This window comes from Anas platyrhynchos, chromosome 3 (assembly GCF_047663525.1).
Source record: "Anas platyrhynchos isolate ZD024472 breed Pekin duck chromosome 3, IASCAAS_PekinDuck_T2T, whole genome shotgun sequence".
Lineage (NCBI taxonomy): Eukaryota > Metazoa > Chordata > Aves > Anseriformes > Anatidae > Anas > Anas platyrhynchos.
Window position 1 is genome coordinate 43,084,011 of NC_092589.1, and position 18,292 is coordinate 43,102,302.

The window sequence follows — 18,292 nt, forward strand, 5'->3', positions numbered from 1 at the left end:
GATTCATTAAAAATACAATCACACATTCTTTACTCAGATGACCTTACAAGCCTTTACATATTTATTGACCTTTACATATTAAAAAAAATATAATAAAAAAAATGAAAACTGACTCTTAGCATGAAGAGATATGTAAGCTAATGCTTTTAAAACACGAATCTTTTTCAAGACCATTTTCCTGCCGGTACTTGTAATTCCCAAAGTCTTACAGAGAGCGGCCTTTTTTTTTTTTTTTTGCTAAAAATAAAGTAACTCTTAAAACTCCTTTGAGAAAAGGGTTTAAAGTAGCATTCTTTTTTATTAGCTTTACAGCTCAAAAAGTACCCTTTTGGTTTTTAAACACAATGACATGAAAACGCAGATGGGCACTGTACTAGGTGGAACTCCTCTAAGAAACAGACAGATTTTTTTATGTTAACAAAAAAAGCACCTACTTTTTATTATTATTATTAAAATCTGGTTATATTCAACCAATTCATATTATAATATGAGAAGCAAAGGTCAAGCCTGGTCCCAAACAGGCGAAATCCAAGACACACCTGCACTTACTTGCATGCCCACCGCAGACTATGTAGGTGCTGTTTCAGCCCGCTCTATAAGCAGAAAGGCCAGGCCATAGCATGAGCCCGGCAGAGCCATCGCGAGGCTGGACAGACTGAGCGCACACACAGCACTGCGGAGCGGAGCGGCCAGTTACAAACTTCACTTTTGATAAAGGCAGCGCAGGTGTGAACGGTCAACGATAGGGATGTGGACACCGCATGTCAAAGAGCTCAGCGTCCTAATTGCTCTTACTGCTGACACTAGCATTAGAAAATCGAATAGGCCACACTTCAGGGACCCGAACTTCAGCACACATTTCCAGGGGTAAAACTCTGCTCTGAATGAAAGCCTGCTCAGCCTTGCTGACTTCAGAGAATTTTGCGCAAGTAAGAACCTTTGAACTGGGGAGACACCACAGTTGTTCTTCTGATTTGGTTAACAGGAAGGAACTGCTTCAGAGGGGCACCACTCCGAGGCAGATAACTGATCGGTATGCTATCAGCCTCCCAGTCCTACAGAAACCACAAACAGGAAACAGGCAATACAAACACGGAAGAGGAAGAAGTAGGACAATGATTTTGCCTCATCATAAGAAACACAAGGAAGCCTCTATAAATTCTCAAAGATGATACCATAATTTACACTTATTTCCCCCAAATGACATTTAAAAGCAGCACTAACAATAATCTTGCTAGGCAGGGACAGTACAAAAATGGAAGATGTGATGTCTCCGCAGTGAGGCACCTGAAGCTGTACCATTTCTCAGGACCTACACAAGTCAGCGAGCTTAAGGTTGAAAACCCTTTACATTGCCATTGAGTGGACAAAGTCAAACCAGAACCCACTAAAGCTTTGTGTGTTTTCTGCAGTAGCAAATTTGCATATAATTCTATATTTACTGCAACTGTTCAGAACCAAATTTGACTAGGTAGAAACAGTTACTTTAAAAAAAAACAAAATCAAGACTTGGACGTGACTTATATCACACTGAAATACACCCTTAAAGCAAAATTACCTTCAGTAAGTTACCTCCAATACTAAGAAGTTTGAATTCGGTCTTCAGCTGCACTGTACTCACTTGCTGGTGTGCAACAGCATTTTCCAAGCCACATTTGTAAAGTTGTGCTTTTGTGATGAGCTACTCATGCTTTTTTTAAGAGGATCACATGATGCATCTGAACTATCATTGCCCTGGGAGCTCCCCCTCTTCTCACTGCCTTACTGCATTAGCGCCGAAGACCCCAATGTGTCAAAACTCTTACACCCCAAGGTCACCTGTCCAGAGCTGTCCTTTCCAACCAGCCCTATTCTCCAAATGGCATGCAATGCACATTCGGTTGCTGTCTCTCTGTAGCTTCCTCAATCACATTCATTCATTCTCTCATTCATTTTCATGTAGCAGTTTCAGGAGGAGTAGGGGGAAATATGGAGAAAGACCAGTGTCAAAAAGGAATAGGAGAAATCTCTGGAAGACAGACGTTGGCGTAGTAATTCTTAAGTACAGCTACCAGGAACACTGTGTGCACCCGTCACACAACATAATACTTGGATATATTTTGACATCAGCTGTCAAATTGTGGCCATGCAATTTGACAACTGCTGCTCTCATAGGTGTGCAAAGACACCAAATCACATTTGGAGTGAGCTGAGATACGTAGCCCTGAAACGACAGAATGTGTAGAAGCGAGAAGTAGGCTGAGTTACTGAGAGGAGGAACATAAGGACGCTCCAAAACTCTCCCCATTCATTCTGCCCTCTGGTTTCTCCTAGGTCAGGAGCCCATTTCTCCACCTCTACGTTACAAACATTCTTATTCTTGTGCAAATCTACATTACCACCCCAAAAGCAAATCCCGAAGCAGAAGATTCATATGAAAGAATTTAAGGACTAAGCATTAAATGAATGAATTCCACAGTCATCCTAAGAGTCCTGCATGAATAGCTGTTTTATAACCTCGACCCACTGCACCCTCTCTGAGCTATATCGGATGGAAAAGAATGTCATTTACTCCACTGCAGTCTTGCTTTCCTCGCACCAAGTGTAGATTGTGGACTACTTCAGCTCTATTTACGGCTCTCCTTCCTCCCATTCTTCTTTATCCCTCCATCCCTTAATATGTTTCTCGTGTGAGCTGATCAGCAGATGCAACACTTCAACTGCATACTGCTTTTAAGAATTACTAATTTAGATGAGCATAAATAACTCTGAGCTTGAAGGCACAGTAACAAATAGGTCATCATTAGAAGCTACAAGCAATACAGAAGTAGAGGTCAAAGCACTTGAAAAGTAGGGCACTCATATAGTGCCAGGAAGGAAGACAAGGAATTCAACTTCGTATGTAAATGCAACATGCCATGTGAAAAATTCAGTTCTTTGATATCCATATGAACTGCCAAATTTTGAATAATTACCACCAGTACTTATAGGACGCACCAGTAAAATTTTCCTAAGCATTACATATTTCAGTTAATCATAGAAAGCATGTCTTCAATATTAGAATCATTAAGGTTGGAAGAGATCTCCAAGATCATCTGGTCCAATCAATCCCTACCACCAATGTCACCCACTAAACCATGTCCCTAAGCACCACATCCAACCTCTCCTTGAACACCCCCAGGGATGGTGACTCCACCATCTCCCTGGGCAACCCGTCCCAGTGCCTGACTGCTCTTTCTGAGCAGAAATGTATCCTCATTTCCAACCTGAACCTCCCCTGGCACAACTTGAGGCCATTCCCTCTAGTCCTATCACTAGTTACCTGCAAGAAGAGGCCAACCCCCAGCTCCCCACAGCTTCCTTTCAGGCAGTTGCAGAGAGCAATGAGGTCTGCCCTGACAACCCCAGCTCCCTCAGCCGCTCCTCACAGGACTTGTGCTCCAGGCCCTTCACCAGCTTTGTAGCTCTTCTCTGGACACGCTCCAGGGCCTCGATGGCCTTCTTGTAGTGAGGGGCCCAAAACTGAACACAGCACTCGAGGTGCGGCCTTGCACAAAACATTACCTATAAAATGAGTGTCGTAATTGCGTAACATAACACACAATAGTTGCTTGACTCCAGTATCAGTCTCCACGTCAAACACAAGACCACCTAGCCAGTACCTGACCAGAAGGGTGATTGGTTAGGGTGTAGGTAGCAAGAGGAGGTAACTAAGAACAAGTGATTTACACCAATACCAGGAGAAAGACAGGTTTATGTGACTGGAGGTTGTGTGAAGGCCAACAGGGCTGTTCCGTGATGAATCATGAACAAATTCTGGAGAGGTAGAACTGAGCTATGAAAGGTGATCAGTAGAAACAAAAATGTAGTGACTGGACCTCTCACTGAAACAAATTACAATGGAAAATTATTAGTGGAACAGATCAAGAATAACTATATCATGCTCCAGGTTATTTAAATGGAGTCTCATTCTTCAGTTTAGAGTACCTTAAAAAGGAGAATTGAATTTGAAAGATTAATAACTCCTACTCCTGAGTTAAAATAATCTTAAAACCTTCAGCCACTAGAGTGTACTGAGAAAAAACACCTCTGAAGAGACAGAGCTTTACTACAGCATCTGGAGAAATAATCTTCAACAAATAACACTGCCAAAATTTGTAGAAGAAATTTAAACTACAAAAGAATGGCAGAAAATTGGGAGGAGATTGTATAGTATTAATAGCTAGTTTAGCAGAGACAAATGGGAACAAATCAGGTAAATTATGAGCACACAGACACAAGGCTTAAACATAAAATATCAGCAGTAGTAGAAACAGCAGCCAGGCAATGAAGCTGACAAAAGGGCCACTCCTTATACAACTGAGGTGCCATGGATTTAATAATAATAATAATTTTTAAAAAATGTTAATGGAAGGAACCTAAGTACAAAATGCAGATCTAAAGCATGAAACCAGGCATTACAGGGATCACAGAAACACAGTGAAACACTAAGTCACTCCAAAAGTATTCGTGTTCAGGAAAGAAATACAAGCTTGCTAAACTATCCTTTATAGTTTAGATAAAAAGGAAGTCTTAATTAAAGACACTATGAATAAAGCTTAATCTAAGTCACAACTTCTGAGAAAAAATGGTTTTACTTGTATACTTATTGAGCCCTACTAGAAACCAACAGTATAAGATTTGGATGTGAATTAAGATTGCTGTATTGTAAGTCTTAATATTATCATTAGAAAGTTCATCAACATGAATGGAATTTATTCTCAGACTTTCTTTAGAAATTAAGGTCAAATGAGGAGGCAGTCCTTCAAAATGATAACTGCCAGATTTTTTCATTGGATGAGCAAAAGGCAAAAAGGCAAAAAAGTTTAGTTTTGTTAACTATGAATAAACTATAGGAGAGCTTACAGAGAATCAGTAAACTTGGATAAAATGATTTCAAGTTCATTCCATTGAAGTTACTCAGAAAGAGAAATGGAATAGGTTTGCAACTAAGATTCACAATTCCAAAAAACTGGAAAACTTTGAAACACTATTGAACCTAAGCAGTCCATGGAACTGGATAGCCCTGTAACTGAACATAGTTTTCTGAAATGCCTTAAAAAAAAAAAAAAAAAAGATATTTAAAGTAAGGCACTGAAAAAAAATCTCCTAGGGAGGAACATCAGAACTAATAACTACCTCAAAGGATGCATAGCATAAGCAGAGAGTCCGTAAGACAGCATCTGTCATTTACATACTTGGGCCTTTGGAATTTAATTAGGTCAATTAGCAAGTTAGGGTCCTAAGTATCAGTTAGAAGCTAGAGCTGGACCAAACCTAAGATCTCTTCTCTTCTTGAGCTTTTGTGTTGAGTGTATTTGGGCCTCACTCTATTAATCTGTTAGTGTCTCTTGCCATAAAATGGTACACTTTGATGTCTGTCTTGGCCTTTGGAGGATAGCTCATTTTCACAGAAATGAATTTGTTTCTTCACCTCTGGCACTGGGAACACCAGGCTCTCGGAAGGGACCAGCTCAGACTTGTTTCAAAACAAGTGCGCCTTGACTGGTCGGAATATAATTAGTGTCTTAAGCATTCCCAAGGATTACATTTCAAAGCTTTTGCATTACTCACTGCAATTAAGATGCACCAAGTAAGTTTTACAGTTGTTGTTTCAACTCTCTAATTAGTGATTTAAAAAGTACACATATTTTACATTGTCTTGCCTTTCCATATGGCCAAATATATAAAAAATATATTAGTCCAAACAAACGTTTAAAAATAAAAATAAAAAAGGTGTGCCGATCATGTTAAAGGAATTTGTTAATGTTTTTTCAAGAGAACACAAAAAAATACAGAGCCTTGACAGTCTGTTTTAGTGAAGCCCCAATACACCATGAAAAACGTAGTAAACAGTATCTTCAATGAATCATAATATAGCTTACATCTAACGTGGCTGATCACAGTGCCAGAAAAGTTCAAAGAGACCGTACTAAAACTGGCAGTGGAATACTACTGGAAGTTGTGGAAGTCAGTGAAGTACCTATTTTGTAGCCAGAAGTAATTACGTTAATCTGCTAATCTCTTCTGGAGAAGCCCAATCGCACAGGCATTCAGAGATCCCATCTAGCAGATAAGAACTCCGTACAAGACACAGGCTGCCGCTTTTCTTGAAAACACAGCTAAAAGATGAAACAGCACTTTTGTGTTTTATGGTGCAACACATGTACAGTACACTCGTTGAGATAAAAAATGACGGTGCTGGCGTATGTACCAATGGTAAGGAACAGCTGTATTTTCTTCCTTCCTCTGTTTGAGAGAATGCAAACCTACATCTCAAGACTACACCACAACTATAAAGTTCTTAGTTTTCACAAGCTCAGGAACCTCGGGTTCAAGAATCCATTGTGTGGATTCTTAACAGACACCTAGTTGCCTATATTGATCTTGAATGTATTTCTTTCTTATTGAAATAATGATGGAATGAGACAGGATGTTGAACCCTCACTCAACCTATGCAATGTGCCTCACTTCAAGAAGACTGCTCGTTAATGCTATTGACATAGTTTAAATCAGTACAATATTTCCAGGTAGACAGCATTCAAGAGTTATATCCATGTGATACATATTTAAACCTAGAAGCATGTGTAGAGTTGCTTATTTTTTGGATTTCCACAGTGCTTTTGCAGTTCCAAGTAAGCATGTGCAACCTGCAATTTCCCGTAAGATAAATAACAGTATATAACCCAAGCAACAGCAAAAGATGTGACTGGAATGAGTATTAACTACTTCCAAAGCAGGGAGGAACTAAAGCATGTCCAGGGAAAAATATAAATAAATAAATTATAGGCAGAACTATGTGCCTGGCTTTTATCCAGTATTCTCAAGCAGCTAGACTGCTTGCAGCAGCTTACCGAAGTGAGTCCAAGCCCAAGCTATAAGGCTGATATTTAGGTGTGGTTACTGCTTGGGAAATTGTAAATCCTCTATTTTCTATGGCTTATATTGGAGCATGTTAAACAGCTTTAAAACATAAATATTGCTGCCAGCAAAGTCAGGAAGAAAATTGTCAGCCTTTGCTTACCACAAAATATATATATATACACCAATATCAATTATACCAAAACCTCAAATTGTTAGCGTGGAAAGTAATTTTGGAGTATCGAGATGAGATGGTTGGAAGAATTTTATTGCTCCTTTTTGGATTTTTCATTATGGTCATACACTTTACTGTCTTGTAGCTGGGGTTATTTTACTTCTAACCCCAAAATAATTTGTGTGCATTACCAATGTGAAAAGATTCCAATCTGTCCCAGAAGCTTCTATTCACAAGTGTACTTGGTCCTCATTAACTGAAACCTCCAATCAGCTCCAGAAAAAAAAAAAAAAATCTCTTTCTGAGTGACTGAATGTCATAAAAAAATAATCATTATACCGCAGCATAAAATAGAGAGTTATATTTTTTGACCAGTGTACATTAGTGTTTGCTTGTAATTTTTTCCTGTATAAATGTATTTTACATGTTGTATTTCATCCGCGTGGTCACATCTCTTTAAGAATAACAAAGCCATACTGCAATAATATTTACACACACTGAAAAAACAGCAGAAGTCTGTTTTTCTATGAATATTCTCATGTATGGGATAAGAACTTGCACCACAGTTACTATCAGTATTATCTACACTGGTGGGAGCAAAAAGGCCTGCTGTGAAACTTACACCCTTTTCCTATGAAACAAGATACAAATAAGGATCGTTTTTGTCTTACAGTGAATTAATTTACATTTACATTACTGTAGGAGTGGATTTGACTACTTAATAGCAAAAGTTCCGAAGACTTACCAAATGTATCATTTAAATATACTGGTAGAGAAAATCAAGTGAGAATGCTTCAAGATTTCCTTCTCTTTTTCATGACTGAGCATTCTCCTTTTCTATGACATAAGAGCTTTTCATTGATATGCCTTAAAGCCTCATACTTCAGAAGCAAAGCTCTGCTCAGGTTAACCTTGCAGCAGTGAGACAGTTCAGTGCCATAACGCGCTGAACACCACATTGCCCACCCTTATCCATCAGCCTCACAGACCATCACCTCCGGCTTGCTGTGGAACAATGTACAAATACTTTGCAATGACCTTGCAGTACTTTGCACACTCTACCAACCAGGCAGCTCCTTGGCATCCCTTAATTTTATATTTTGTGAGTGACAAAGAAAGAATAATCTGTATTTTAGTGCAAGCCCCTTGTGCATTGCAAGTATTACAGGCATTCGCCACCCTTCTTCTGTCACCCTAAGCGGGCTGACGTTGCGTGTGTGGGCACTCCTACCCCCTAACAACGTGGTACCATGTCTGACACGGAAATTAAGCTGTGTTCCTCAGGCAGGTGACGATGGCAAGTTTTAGAGGCTCTCTATGCGACAGAACAGTCCCAACACTTCCAAGCAAAAATCATGAGGGAAAAGCCCCTCAAGCCCTCACGAGAGGGCTGCACATTGAGAATACCCTCTGGGCTATCGTGGTTTTGTACGAATGGGTAGCGTTAGGTCACAGTTAATGTACTGCAGGTAACATTGACGTGCCAGGAGAAGGGGCACACAGTTTGTAGGAGCAGGATTTATTTCCATGTTCTGTCGTGCTCTTACACCCTCTGCCAGCAGCTTGTGTGCCGAAGGGAAGGGAAGGGAAGGGAAGGGAAGGGAAGGGAACGGAAGGGAAGGAAGGAGCCGCCCCCCCCCCGCCCTCCCCTCAGCGGGGCCGCGCCCACCACAGCGCCCCTCCCCCTCCCCCCCCCACCAACGGCCCAACGGCCGCTGCGCGCGCGGCCGGAGAGGGCGGGGCGGGGCGCGGAGAGGGGGCACTTCCGCGCGCGCACGGCGCGGGGAGGGAGGGGCGGGGGGGGCGGGGCCCTGCAGCCCGGCGGGAGGCCTCAGCCCGCGGGGCGCCCGCCGCCCGGACTCACCCATCCCGCAGCGCCGCGCCGGCCCCTTTAAGAACCGCCCGGGGCTCCTCCCTCCCTCCCGCCCCGCCCCTCCCCGCCCCGCCGGCCAATGGGCGGCCGCGACGCCTCAGGGGCTGCGGCGGGGAGGCGAGCGGGCAAGATGGCGGCGGCGGCAGCAGGAGGGGCGGCGGCGGCCGCGGAGGAGCCGCCTCAGGCCCCGGCCCCGGCCCCGGCCCCATCCCCGACCCCGGGCCCGGTGCTGCCGGAGCGGCTGCAGCGGCGCGAGGCGGAGCGGCAGCAGGGCGTGGAGCGGCAGCGGCGGCAGCGGGAGGCGCGGGCGGTGCAGGAGGAGCGCAGCGAGGTGGTGCTGGCGGCGCTGTGCCGGGAGCGGCAGGCCGTGGAGGAGCTGCTGGCGGCCGGCCCGCCCGACGAGGCGGCGGCGCGGCTGCAGGCGCTGCAGAAGCTGCTGACGGACAGCGTGCGCTGCCTGGCGCCCTACGAGCTGCGGCAGGCGCAGGAGGCCGTGGCGCGGCTGCAGGCGGCGCTGGCGGAGCGGCGGCAGCAGCTGCAGCCCAAGAAGCGCTTCGCCTTCCGCGCCCTGCGCAAGGGAGCGGCCCCCGGCGCCCAGCCCGGCCCCGCCGCCGAGCCCCCGGCCGAGCCGCCGGCCCCCGGGCGCGGCGTGGCCGAGGGGGAGCCGGGCGGGCCCCCGCTGTGCGGCTTCAGCGGCGCCGAGGGCCGGGAGCTGGAGCTGGGCCCCGCGGAGCTGCTGCAGCGCGACGTGGTGCTGGCCGAGCTGCGCGGCTGCAGGGTGCGGCTGCGGGGCAACGCCAACACGCTGCGGGTGCGGGACTGCCGCGGCTGCACCGTGCTCTGCGGGCCCGTGTCCACCTCCGTGCTGGTGGACGGCTGCAGCGACTGCCAGCTGGTGGTGGCCTGCCAGCAGCTCCGCACGCACCGCACCCGCGACAGCCGGTTCTACATACAGGTGACCAGCCGCGCCGTGATCGAGGACTGCAGCAAGGTGTCCTTCGCGCCCTACGCCTGGAGCTACCCGGGGATCGAGGGGGATTTCGAGTCGTCCGGGCTGGACAGGAGCAGGAACAACTGGAACCTGGTGGATGACTTTGACTGGCTGGCGAGCGACAAACCTTCACCCAACTGGTGCCTCATCCCCGAGGAGGAGAGGGTCAGCAGCTGGGACTGACCGCGGGGGAGCCGGGTACCTACCGGTGGAGAAATCCTGATGTAAACGCATTGATTCATAAGCAGGAGGAGTTCTGCCCTGATAGGCCATAAAGTGATTGCAGGTGGTATTTAAATTATGAGTTACAATGTACGACTGGCCTCACTAACCAAAAAGCACCAGTCAAATGTAGTTTACTATTCTTAAACAATTTACTGCTATAATCTTTATATTTCACTGTGGAATTAGCCAACTACTGTGGTACCTCATTGCTGAGCATTTTTAATTAACGCGGGGCAAGGGGCACAGCACACAAATAATGGTGAGCCTCTATTAGAGCTGTTGTGCTGCTTTCACTCACCCAGACAGAATCAGAATTACCTGCAAGTAGTACAAGTTGGAGTCAGACAAAAAGACCAAATGCCTAATCTGACCTATTTCTCTGGTGCTGAAACTACTGACCAGTCATGGGTATGGGGGAAGATGACTGGTGAGGCAACAGAGACAAAAGATGAGAGGCGGATGTTCTACAGGTGGGGAAGAGTGTATCAGACAGGTGAACCAGGCTGTGATGTAATGGGGAGCCAGGTTCTGCTGATGGGTGATATCCATCAGTTGTCTTTATTTAGACTTAAGCAAGATAAAGAGGAAAAAGTCTAATGAAAATTGAATGCTCTCCCGCTATGCTAATGACTGGTTGAAACAAGCAAACCTGTAGAGATTACAGAAATATTGAATCTTCGCAGACTGAAAATGCTATGTGAAAGGATGCTCCTTCTGCAAACAGTTTTAACTTGAAACAAAACCAGATGTGGGCAGGCTTCCTAGGGCACGCAGTAGGTGCTGGTGAACATGACAGAAGCCTCAGGGCAGAGATGTCTGGGTGCATCCCACTGGTCTGTGTACCAGCCAGCAGGCTTGGCTGTGATCACAGATAAACGTGATCATCGATCATCTCTCTGCTTCTGTATATCAAGTGCAATGTTGGCAGAGGGAATTAAAATGTGACAAGTGGGATATTTCAGTTCTAAAATAGTACATTACTTTGCATAAAGGCCCTTAGTGCACAGTGACTTTGAGTCCATTTCTTCTGTCATATTCAATTCCAGTAAAAATATCAGTGTTATGATTCTTTTTGTACAGTGACCTGTTAATGGTGAAATAACCAGTATTCAAAAACATCCTTAGCTTGTGACTCCTTACCTTGCCTAAGCAGCAGCTCAGAATTGTGTATAAGAACTCTGCAAAATGTTTGTTGCCCTGATGTATGTGCCTCTAACAGAAAATGAATACTAATTAAACTATCAAAAACTGCATCATTGCCATGAAAAACTTGAAAATTCACTTGAGTACTTGACTGCTTTCGAGCAACAGAAAAAAATTAATTTGTTTTCAACATATTTAATTTAAAGGGGGAAGGAAAAAGGTTTTTTTTAAATATTTTTCACAACTTTTCAGTTTTGTTTACTTTTGTTATGTATACTTTCTGTCTGAACTGGATTTTGCATTTCAAATATATTTGTTTTGGATGGAGTTGTTTCTGGTGATTTTTCCCTACAGTGACAGCAGCATAAATCCATTTAAAGAAAACACCCTTAGTCATGCCTTAATGTACGGAGTTGTTAATGTCTGGTGTCAAAGGGATATGATTAGATGGAGTCCCTTAAATTAGATGGATGTGTTGAAATTAAGTACAGAGCCTGAATGTGTAGTTAATATTTCTTCCCCACGCTTGCTGGTAGTGACAAATCCATCCCTTCAGCATCCTCTAGTCTAGCAGTAGCAAACTGTTGAGCCTGTAAAAACCACAGAGGTGCCTTTGTTCTGCTGGGTAGAGACTGTGTAAGCAGCATGTTCATGTCCTGTGGTGCCAGACAGTGGCTCAGCTGGACAAGTGGATGCTGCTGCTGGGCTGCAGCAGGTGTCGGGGATGTGCGCTTCTCAGAGACCTCACAAACTGGCTTGTAAACATGTAGCTGTGTTAGCTGTCCCTCCTTAGTTCATGGTATTGTCTGGAAAAAAAAAAAAAACAAAAACAAAAACAGAACAAGTTAAAAACACAGAATTTAGACTTGAACTTGTGTCTGAAATCTTTTTCAAAGGTCAGTTACTAAGATCCGAGTTCTCACACGTTCCTCTTCTCAAAGTACTTATGTCAAACCAGAGTTATTAGATAATACCCTTCAGGAATATAACCTTACAGCAAATTGCTGAAGACATTCCAGGCAATTACTTTCCATTAAAAGATTAGCGTTACTTTTGTAATATATAATAGGTAAATTAATCCATTTCTCTAGCATGACACGAGTCAAGAATATGCAATTTCAGAACAGCAAGTATGAGAACAGCTAATTTTTTACACACTTTTATGAAGCTATTTAATATATACACAGGTAATTGCACATTTCCATGCACTTTAAAAAATGTTCATTTCCCAATACAGAATTATTCTAGGAGAAATTTAAGTTCCTGAAACAGAAATGTTACATTAATAGTGCAGGATATGAATGCAAGCACTAGAAGTTTTTTGCTAGTGTATTCATAGGCTGTATCAGTATAGAAATCACAACATTCCCAAGTCTTTTTTATGGAAGAAACAGAAGCACCTATGCATTGCTGTTTACTGAGTTATTTTAACAAATAACTACATCTCCCCACGTAGGAGGAAATCACAGACAGCACAGGCACTAGCAGGTTGTTGTCTGTGTATCCCAGAAGGAACGCTGCTGACAGCAGGAGTTCAGAGCAGGCAGCTCTGGTGTTACTCACCTGTGCAGGAACAGCCAGCCTTCTGCAAGCCTTACCAGGAAGCAAAAGGAGGACCAGCAAGTGCAGTGCAAGTGAGAGAGGAACAGGAGCTGCTGTCCCAGAAGTACAGTCAGCTACTTGAAGAGAAATTCATTTTTCAGTCAAATTTAGCATGAAGTGGGAACTCAGATGTATTGAGAATTGTGTACTCATTCACTTTTATTTTTTTGACAAAGTTATTTAAAAGCATGGTAGAAGTAAATACAAAAATGTTTAACCAGGTAGTTATATATAATAATCATATTTAAAATTTCCCAGCTGTTACTAATTTTTTCCTCTAAGATGGGAAAAAAAATCTTTAGCGATGTACTCAGTGTACATTTTGGAAATAGGACACCAGGGATGCTTTGGCAGCTCTAGACTATAGGGTTGTGTAGAGTATTCCACTGCAACCACTTACTGACTAAACAATGAGCACCGTAAGACTAAGAGGCTGGTTCACAAGACTTGCAGCTTGATTGTATTTGTTTACCTTTTGCCTCAACTGCCAAAGAAGGCATCAGAAAAAAAAAAACTCTTGCTGCCAGCAGGTAAGGCTGAAGCACTTCATTCAAGAGGTCAGAACACTTCTTGAGCAGGTACGTGATGAAATAGGTTCACTGAGAGCACCTGGGGTTTATGATGGGTTTAACAAGTCAGGACCCGCGTGCCATCTTGTCTCTAGATGAGTTTATGACAGAGCAGCTCGTGCATCACATTCCAGCAAACCTCAAAGGCAATAAGGAGCGTGTCACGATGCACCCTGAGCTGTTTGGACAGCGACTTGGCTACCACGCTGTAATTCTGAAGCTTGCACCTGAGAACCATCAGGCAGGGCTGGGCAGGGTTTGTGCAGCAGCAGGTCCCGGGAGGTGCGCCGGGCTGTCTCTGTTCTCCTGGGTCAAGGAGACACAATGCCAGCCTGGCCAGAGCTGCTTTGTGCCTCTGCTAATCGCAGCTTGGAGGAGGAGGGCAGCACGCTCCCTTTCTTCCCTCGGTACAATGAGCAATGCTGACGCTGAGAAAATTGCCCGCCAGCCTCCTGTAGGCCAGGAGCTGGGATTGCTTTGTGTCTAACCTGCTGCAGAGGGCTCGCAAGAATCTCCTCCTCCCGAGGTTATCGTGTTAAGGAGGCTTTGCTCAGCCCTGGGTTGTACGGAGCAGTTTCACAGCTTAGTGGCCAGCCGGCGAACTCAGGCTCACGCTCGTGCTGCGGGTGGTGGGGAGCTGCACCCCAGTCACGTAACCGGCACAACACGAGACTGGAGTGAACGATGTCTCCTCAAGGTCTTCAGCTCTGGTTTGTTTCATCTCCAGAATAAATAAGGAGCTTCGTTAGAAATACATCCCCTATAGTAATAACAGCAACAACTTCTGCTCGGCTTCAGTGGCTGGAAAACAAACGCCTGCCAGGGGCACGGTGTGACTATATCATGAGGATAACAGGAACACTGGCACAACAAAACTAGGTGAAAATTAGCCCTGAACTAATGGTCAGAAAGCTTCTGAACCATGCAGAGCACTGAGGCATGGAACAGTTTTCCAGGGTCATGAGAGCTAACTCTTAAAACATTTCGAAAAACAAGCTGGTTGGATTGCCATGCTCTAGCTGGTGACCTTACAGAAATCTGCAGATAAATGTAACTTTGTTAGCAGCAATCTAACTCAGCTTTTTACAGCTCACGTGTCTGAGAACAAAATAGTTTTATTCAAAAAAGAGTTCTTCAGCACTATGCAGATCTTTGAGTGTTGGTATTTGTTGATGTTTTGGGTTGAGTGGTGAGAAAAGTTGATCCCAGAAAAGCAGCTGAGAGTTTTACTGCTGGTTCCAGTGTGGCAAGCATTTCACCTGGCCATCGCATCCTGAGAGAGGCTGCCCCTCTTTTCTGCCTGCACTGGCTCTCTGAATAGCAGGACCACAAGGGAAGACATAGGGCTGGATAAAGAGAAAATGCCAATCTCATTTAGATGGGTTCTGGGTTCTAGCAAAATTATTGCCTGAAAAAAACAGGTAAGAAGTACACATGACAATTTCTTACATATTTTTACCCATATATTTGAAAGCTTAGATTTATACTTTTTTAATTGATTTAAAAAATATGTTTTCACTATTTGGGGAATAATTATATATAGACAAAGATCAAGTGTCAGTGCCTTTACCTGGAAAAGCTACAGGTGCTACAAAAATACTTCAAAAGCTTCCCGCTAAACAATTCCTCAGTTCTTTACACTGAACATACTGAGCCCCAGGCCCTTCCATATCCACCTAATTCTGTCTTTCCAAGTGGATTTCTCCCAGCACGTGGGAGTGGGATCTGGGGGCAGACTTGCTGGATTTGAGAGCTGCCTGCAGACAAGTACACATCTTTCCCTCCCTTGCATATCACCCTTTTGCTGCTCAGCTCTCCCCTCGTCTCCTACTTTCCATCAGGCCCTCCCCACTTGTGACTGAGGCTTTTTTTTTCCTGTGCAGCCTTCTCATTGCAGATCAGACAGCCACACAAGAGAGCTTATAGGCTGCACTGTTCCAAAAAGCCAATTTCATCATACACAAGGACAGATACAAATAGCAAGAGAAGCCTGTGGATTTTCAGCGTTTCCTTTCACAACATGATCTAATTTATCTGAGTTCAGGTTCCATCTGTTTTGCTGTTTTCCTGTAATAATGGCTATTGTGATCCTTTTGGAAGCTTCTTTAAATTCCCAACATATTTCTTCCCTATTTCTGCAAGTACAGACGTTGATTTATAAGTTATTCTTTCAGCAGTGAGCAGTACATGCTAGGCATCACAATCATACAAATAAATACTCACAATGAGCATCTCGTGGTCCAAGAACAGACTGTGTTTTCTGCACACACTGTGGATGAAGGACGGGTGAAGTGCTGGGAACTGCCCAGAGCAAAATCACGCTGAAGACCCCACCGTACACCCCAGTGCTGTTGGGGAGCCACAGGGGCCAGTGCCCCTCCTCACCTTTCCGGGGGCACACAACAGCCCAGGCACTGGATTTAGCCACTTGCCTCCATTCCCAGCCTCAGGGCCTGCAGGTACTTCACATGCCACAAACAGGGCAGCCCACCCAGTTACTGGCATAACGCAGGAGAGACGAGTCACAAATCAGACTTGTTCCTACACACCACATGGGTATAAACCCAAGCAAAACCATGAACCACAGTACATAAACAAATTGCTTAGCTCCACACAGTAACATCCTATGATGTTTAAAAGGGGCACCTTCATCCTTGCAGTGACACCTAACCACTTCTAAAGGAAGAAAAAAACAAAGCAACCACCAGTAAGAAAGCCAACTGTTTCACATCATAGAGCAGCATGAACGAAGCATATTAGGCCAGGAAATTATTTTTACTACCAACTAAAAGCACTTTAATAATTTAGGCACATAGGGTATACCTGTATAAAGGGAATTTGCCTTTTATATTTCACTTTCATGAAGATTTAGTAAGGAGCATGGTAGGTCCAGGGCTGGGCAGCAGACTGTATAGCTAATAACAGATTGAATCATAGGCATTAAAAACAGCTTATTCCTCCCCTCCCAAAGTTAACTGGTAACATTGTGTGTTACATTTAGGTTAGCTTTTTTGGAAAGGTATCAGTATTGCATTGTTATCAGTAGATATTACAATTCTGGAACAATATTTTGAATTTGAACACTTCCACAGGGAGTCCTAGCAGATCAATAATCATTTAAATATATATATATATATATATTTTTTTTTTTTTTTCCTCTGGAACAGCATATGAATTGTGTGTTTGCGTTTAATATGCAACCTCTGAGGAGACCATTAACTCAACCATCCTTGCTGCAAGTAGCCTTTGTCTTCTATGGATCAGTTTCAAGATTTTCTATTTGAAATAGGAGGTAGTAAACTTACCCAGTTAAAGGCCAGTCCCAGCCAGGGTAAATATTTACAAGAAGAGCGGATTACAGACAAAACCATCTTTCTTTGCCATGCTGTCCACACTCCAAACCACATTTTTTTATGATCCCCCATAACCTTCCTCTTCTCTAGGTTACCGTGCTGAAGACACCCCTCAGTTCACCAGTTTGCTGAAGGTCACGCAGGGCTTGCCACCTCTGTCTGGGATGGGCTGGAAACATCAACTCTCAACTTTTTAAGCACTGACTTCATTTTTATTTTTTACTTTAAGCAAAAGCACATGAATTACCATTGGTAATCCTCTTTAAAACTTATCAGTATGGTAACTCAACTTGATAAACAAGTAGCTTTTACTGCATCAAGTTGTATCAGCCTATTGAAACTACTTAAATAAACACAGCAAACATCCAGCTCTGGGTTGCTTTAATTGTGCTCATTACTCCCAGTGATGACTTTAAAAGAATCACCTGAAGTCTCAGAGGCCTAATTGTGAATCACCTTCCTGGGCATCAGGTGATTCAGGGATCATCCCCCAGAAAGTGTTAACCACTTACAGGTGGTTTATCAGGACCTCTCCTGATACCTTCATTAAGGTGGTGGATTTGGAGGCCCCAATGAGCCCTGAGGCTTATGCTACATGTTCTGTTTCACTACCTGTATTCCTGAAGCAACAGGAAACATCACAGTGCACACAATCCAATCACATAATCTTGATTCATCATATTTACTGTGGGCATCTGAATGATAAATTATTAAGGTAGCAGTGCTAAGGCTTATCTATGCCCCTGAATACAAAGTTCCCAGTACCCAGAGTGACACCAGGCTTACATCTGCTGTGGGCAGTTTTACTATTTCTTGATCTATTAATTGCAGAGCAAAACATGTTTCACTGTATATCCCTCTGATTCATAGTCCTTTTTATTATTATTATTTGTTTGTTTTGTTTTGTTTTTACTTACCAAAGTTTCACTCTGTCATCACTGAAAAGAAAGGGGAAAAAAAAAAATCAGGTTCATTTATATATAATGGACTTCAGGCTGTCAGATAAATACACCCTCCAAACTACCTTGTATTCCCCAGCTGAGCTCCGGAGAAGTCAGTGAAATGTAGCAAAGTGCACTGCATGGGTAGGATAAAAGAAACCAGGAGAGAGGTTATTTCATTGCTATAGCTTTCTGCACAAAAGTACTTAAGAGACTCTCCCAGGAAACAGCCCTTTTCATCCACCTCTCAGCAAGCAGAGAGAACAGCCCCGATGCAGTTTCCTTCCTCCTTTCCCTTACACGCTCACCTATGAGGGAAGCAGTGACACAACCAACCTGCTTTACGAAAAGCCCAGTTACTCGCTGCTCTCCAGGTCCAGACAGGCCAGGGGAGGGCTGTCACTAAGACCTGCTATTGACTTAGCACAGGAAAACACAGCAGCCTGACCCTTCATCATCACTCGAGAAACCTCCGGTATCTCAGGATCTCAAGCAATAACCAAGCAGCACCCATCGTACCAGGCAGCAGCAGTTCTACAAA

General features: G+C 43.9%; 2 protein-coding genes and 1 long non-coding RNA gene across 3 annotated transcripts in view; 1 reads left to right on the forward strand and 2 right to left on the reverse strand.

The window, feature by feature from the left end:
- Positions 1-8,036, reverse strand: part of BICRAL (BICRA like chromatin remodeling complex associated protein) — a 44,268-nt gene extending 36,232 nt beyond the window's left edge. Inside the window, exon 1 of the mRNA XM_072035767.1 lies at positions 7,800-8,036. The gene's annotated coding sequence lies outside the window, so the exon portion shown is untranslated. The remainder of the gene's footprint in view (positions 1-7,799) is intronic.
- An 812-nt stretch (positions 8,037-8,848) lies between these two features.
- TBCC (tubulin folding cofactor C) lies at positions 8,849-11,613 on the forward strand. The gene has a single exon (XM_027454139.3). It carries the CDS (start codon positions 9,007-9,009, stop codon positions 10,099-10,101), a length of 1,095 nt encoding a protein of 364 aa, XP_027309940.3. The 5' UTR covers positions 8,849-9,006; the 3' UTR covers positions 10,102-11,613.
- Positions 11,614-14,843: 3,230 nt separating this feature from the next.
- LOC140002151 (uncharacterized) lies at positions 14,844-17,237 on the reverse strand. Its single transcript, XR_011808264.1, has 3 exons — positions 16,763-17,237; positions 16,281-16,372; positions 14,844-14,865 (listed from the first exon to the last, which is right to left on the reverse strand). It is a non-coding gene; the product is annotated as an uncharacterized lncRNA (long non-coding RNA).
- Positions 17,238-18,292: the final 1,055 nt, after the last annotated feature.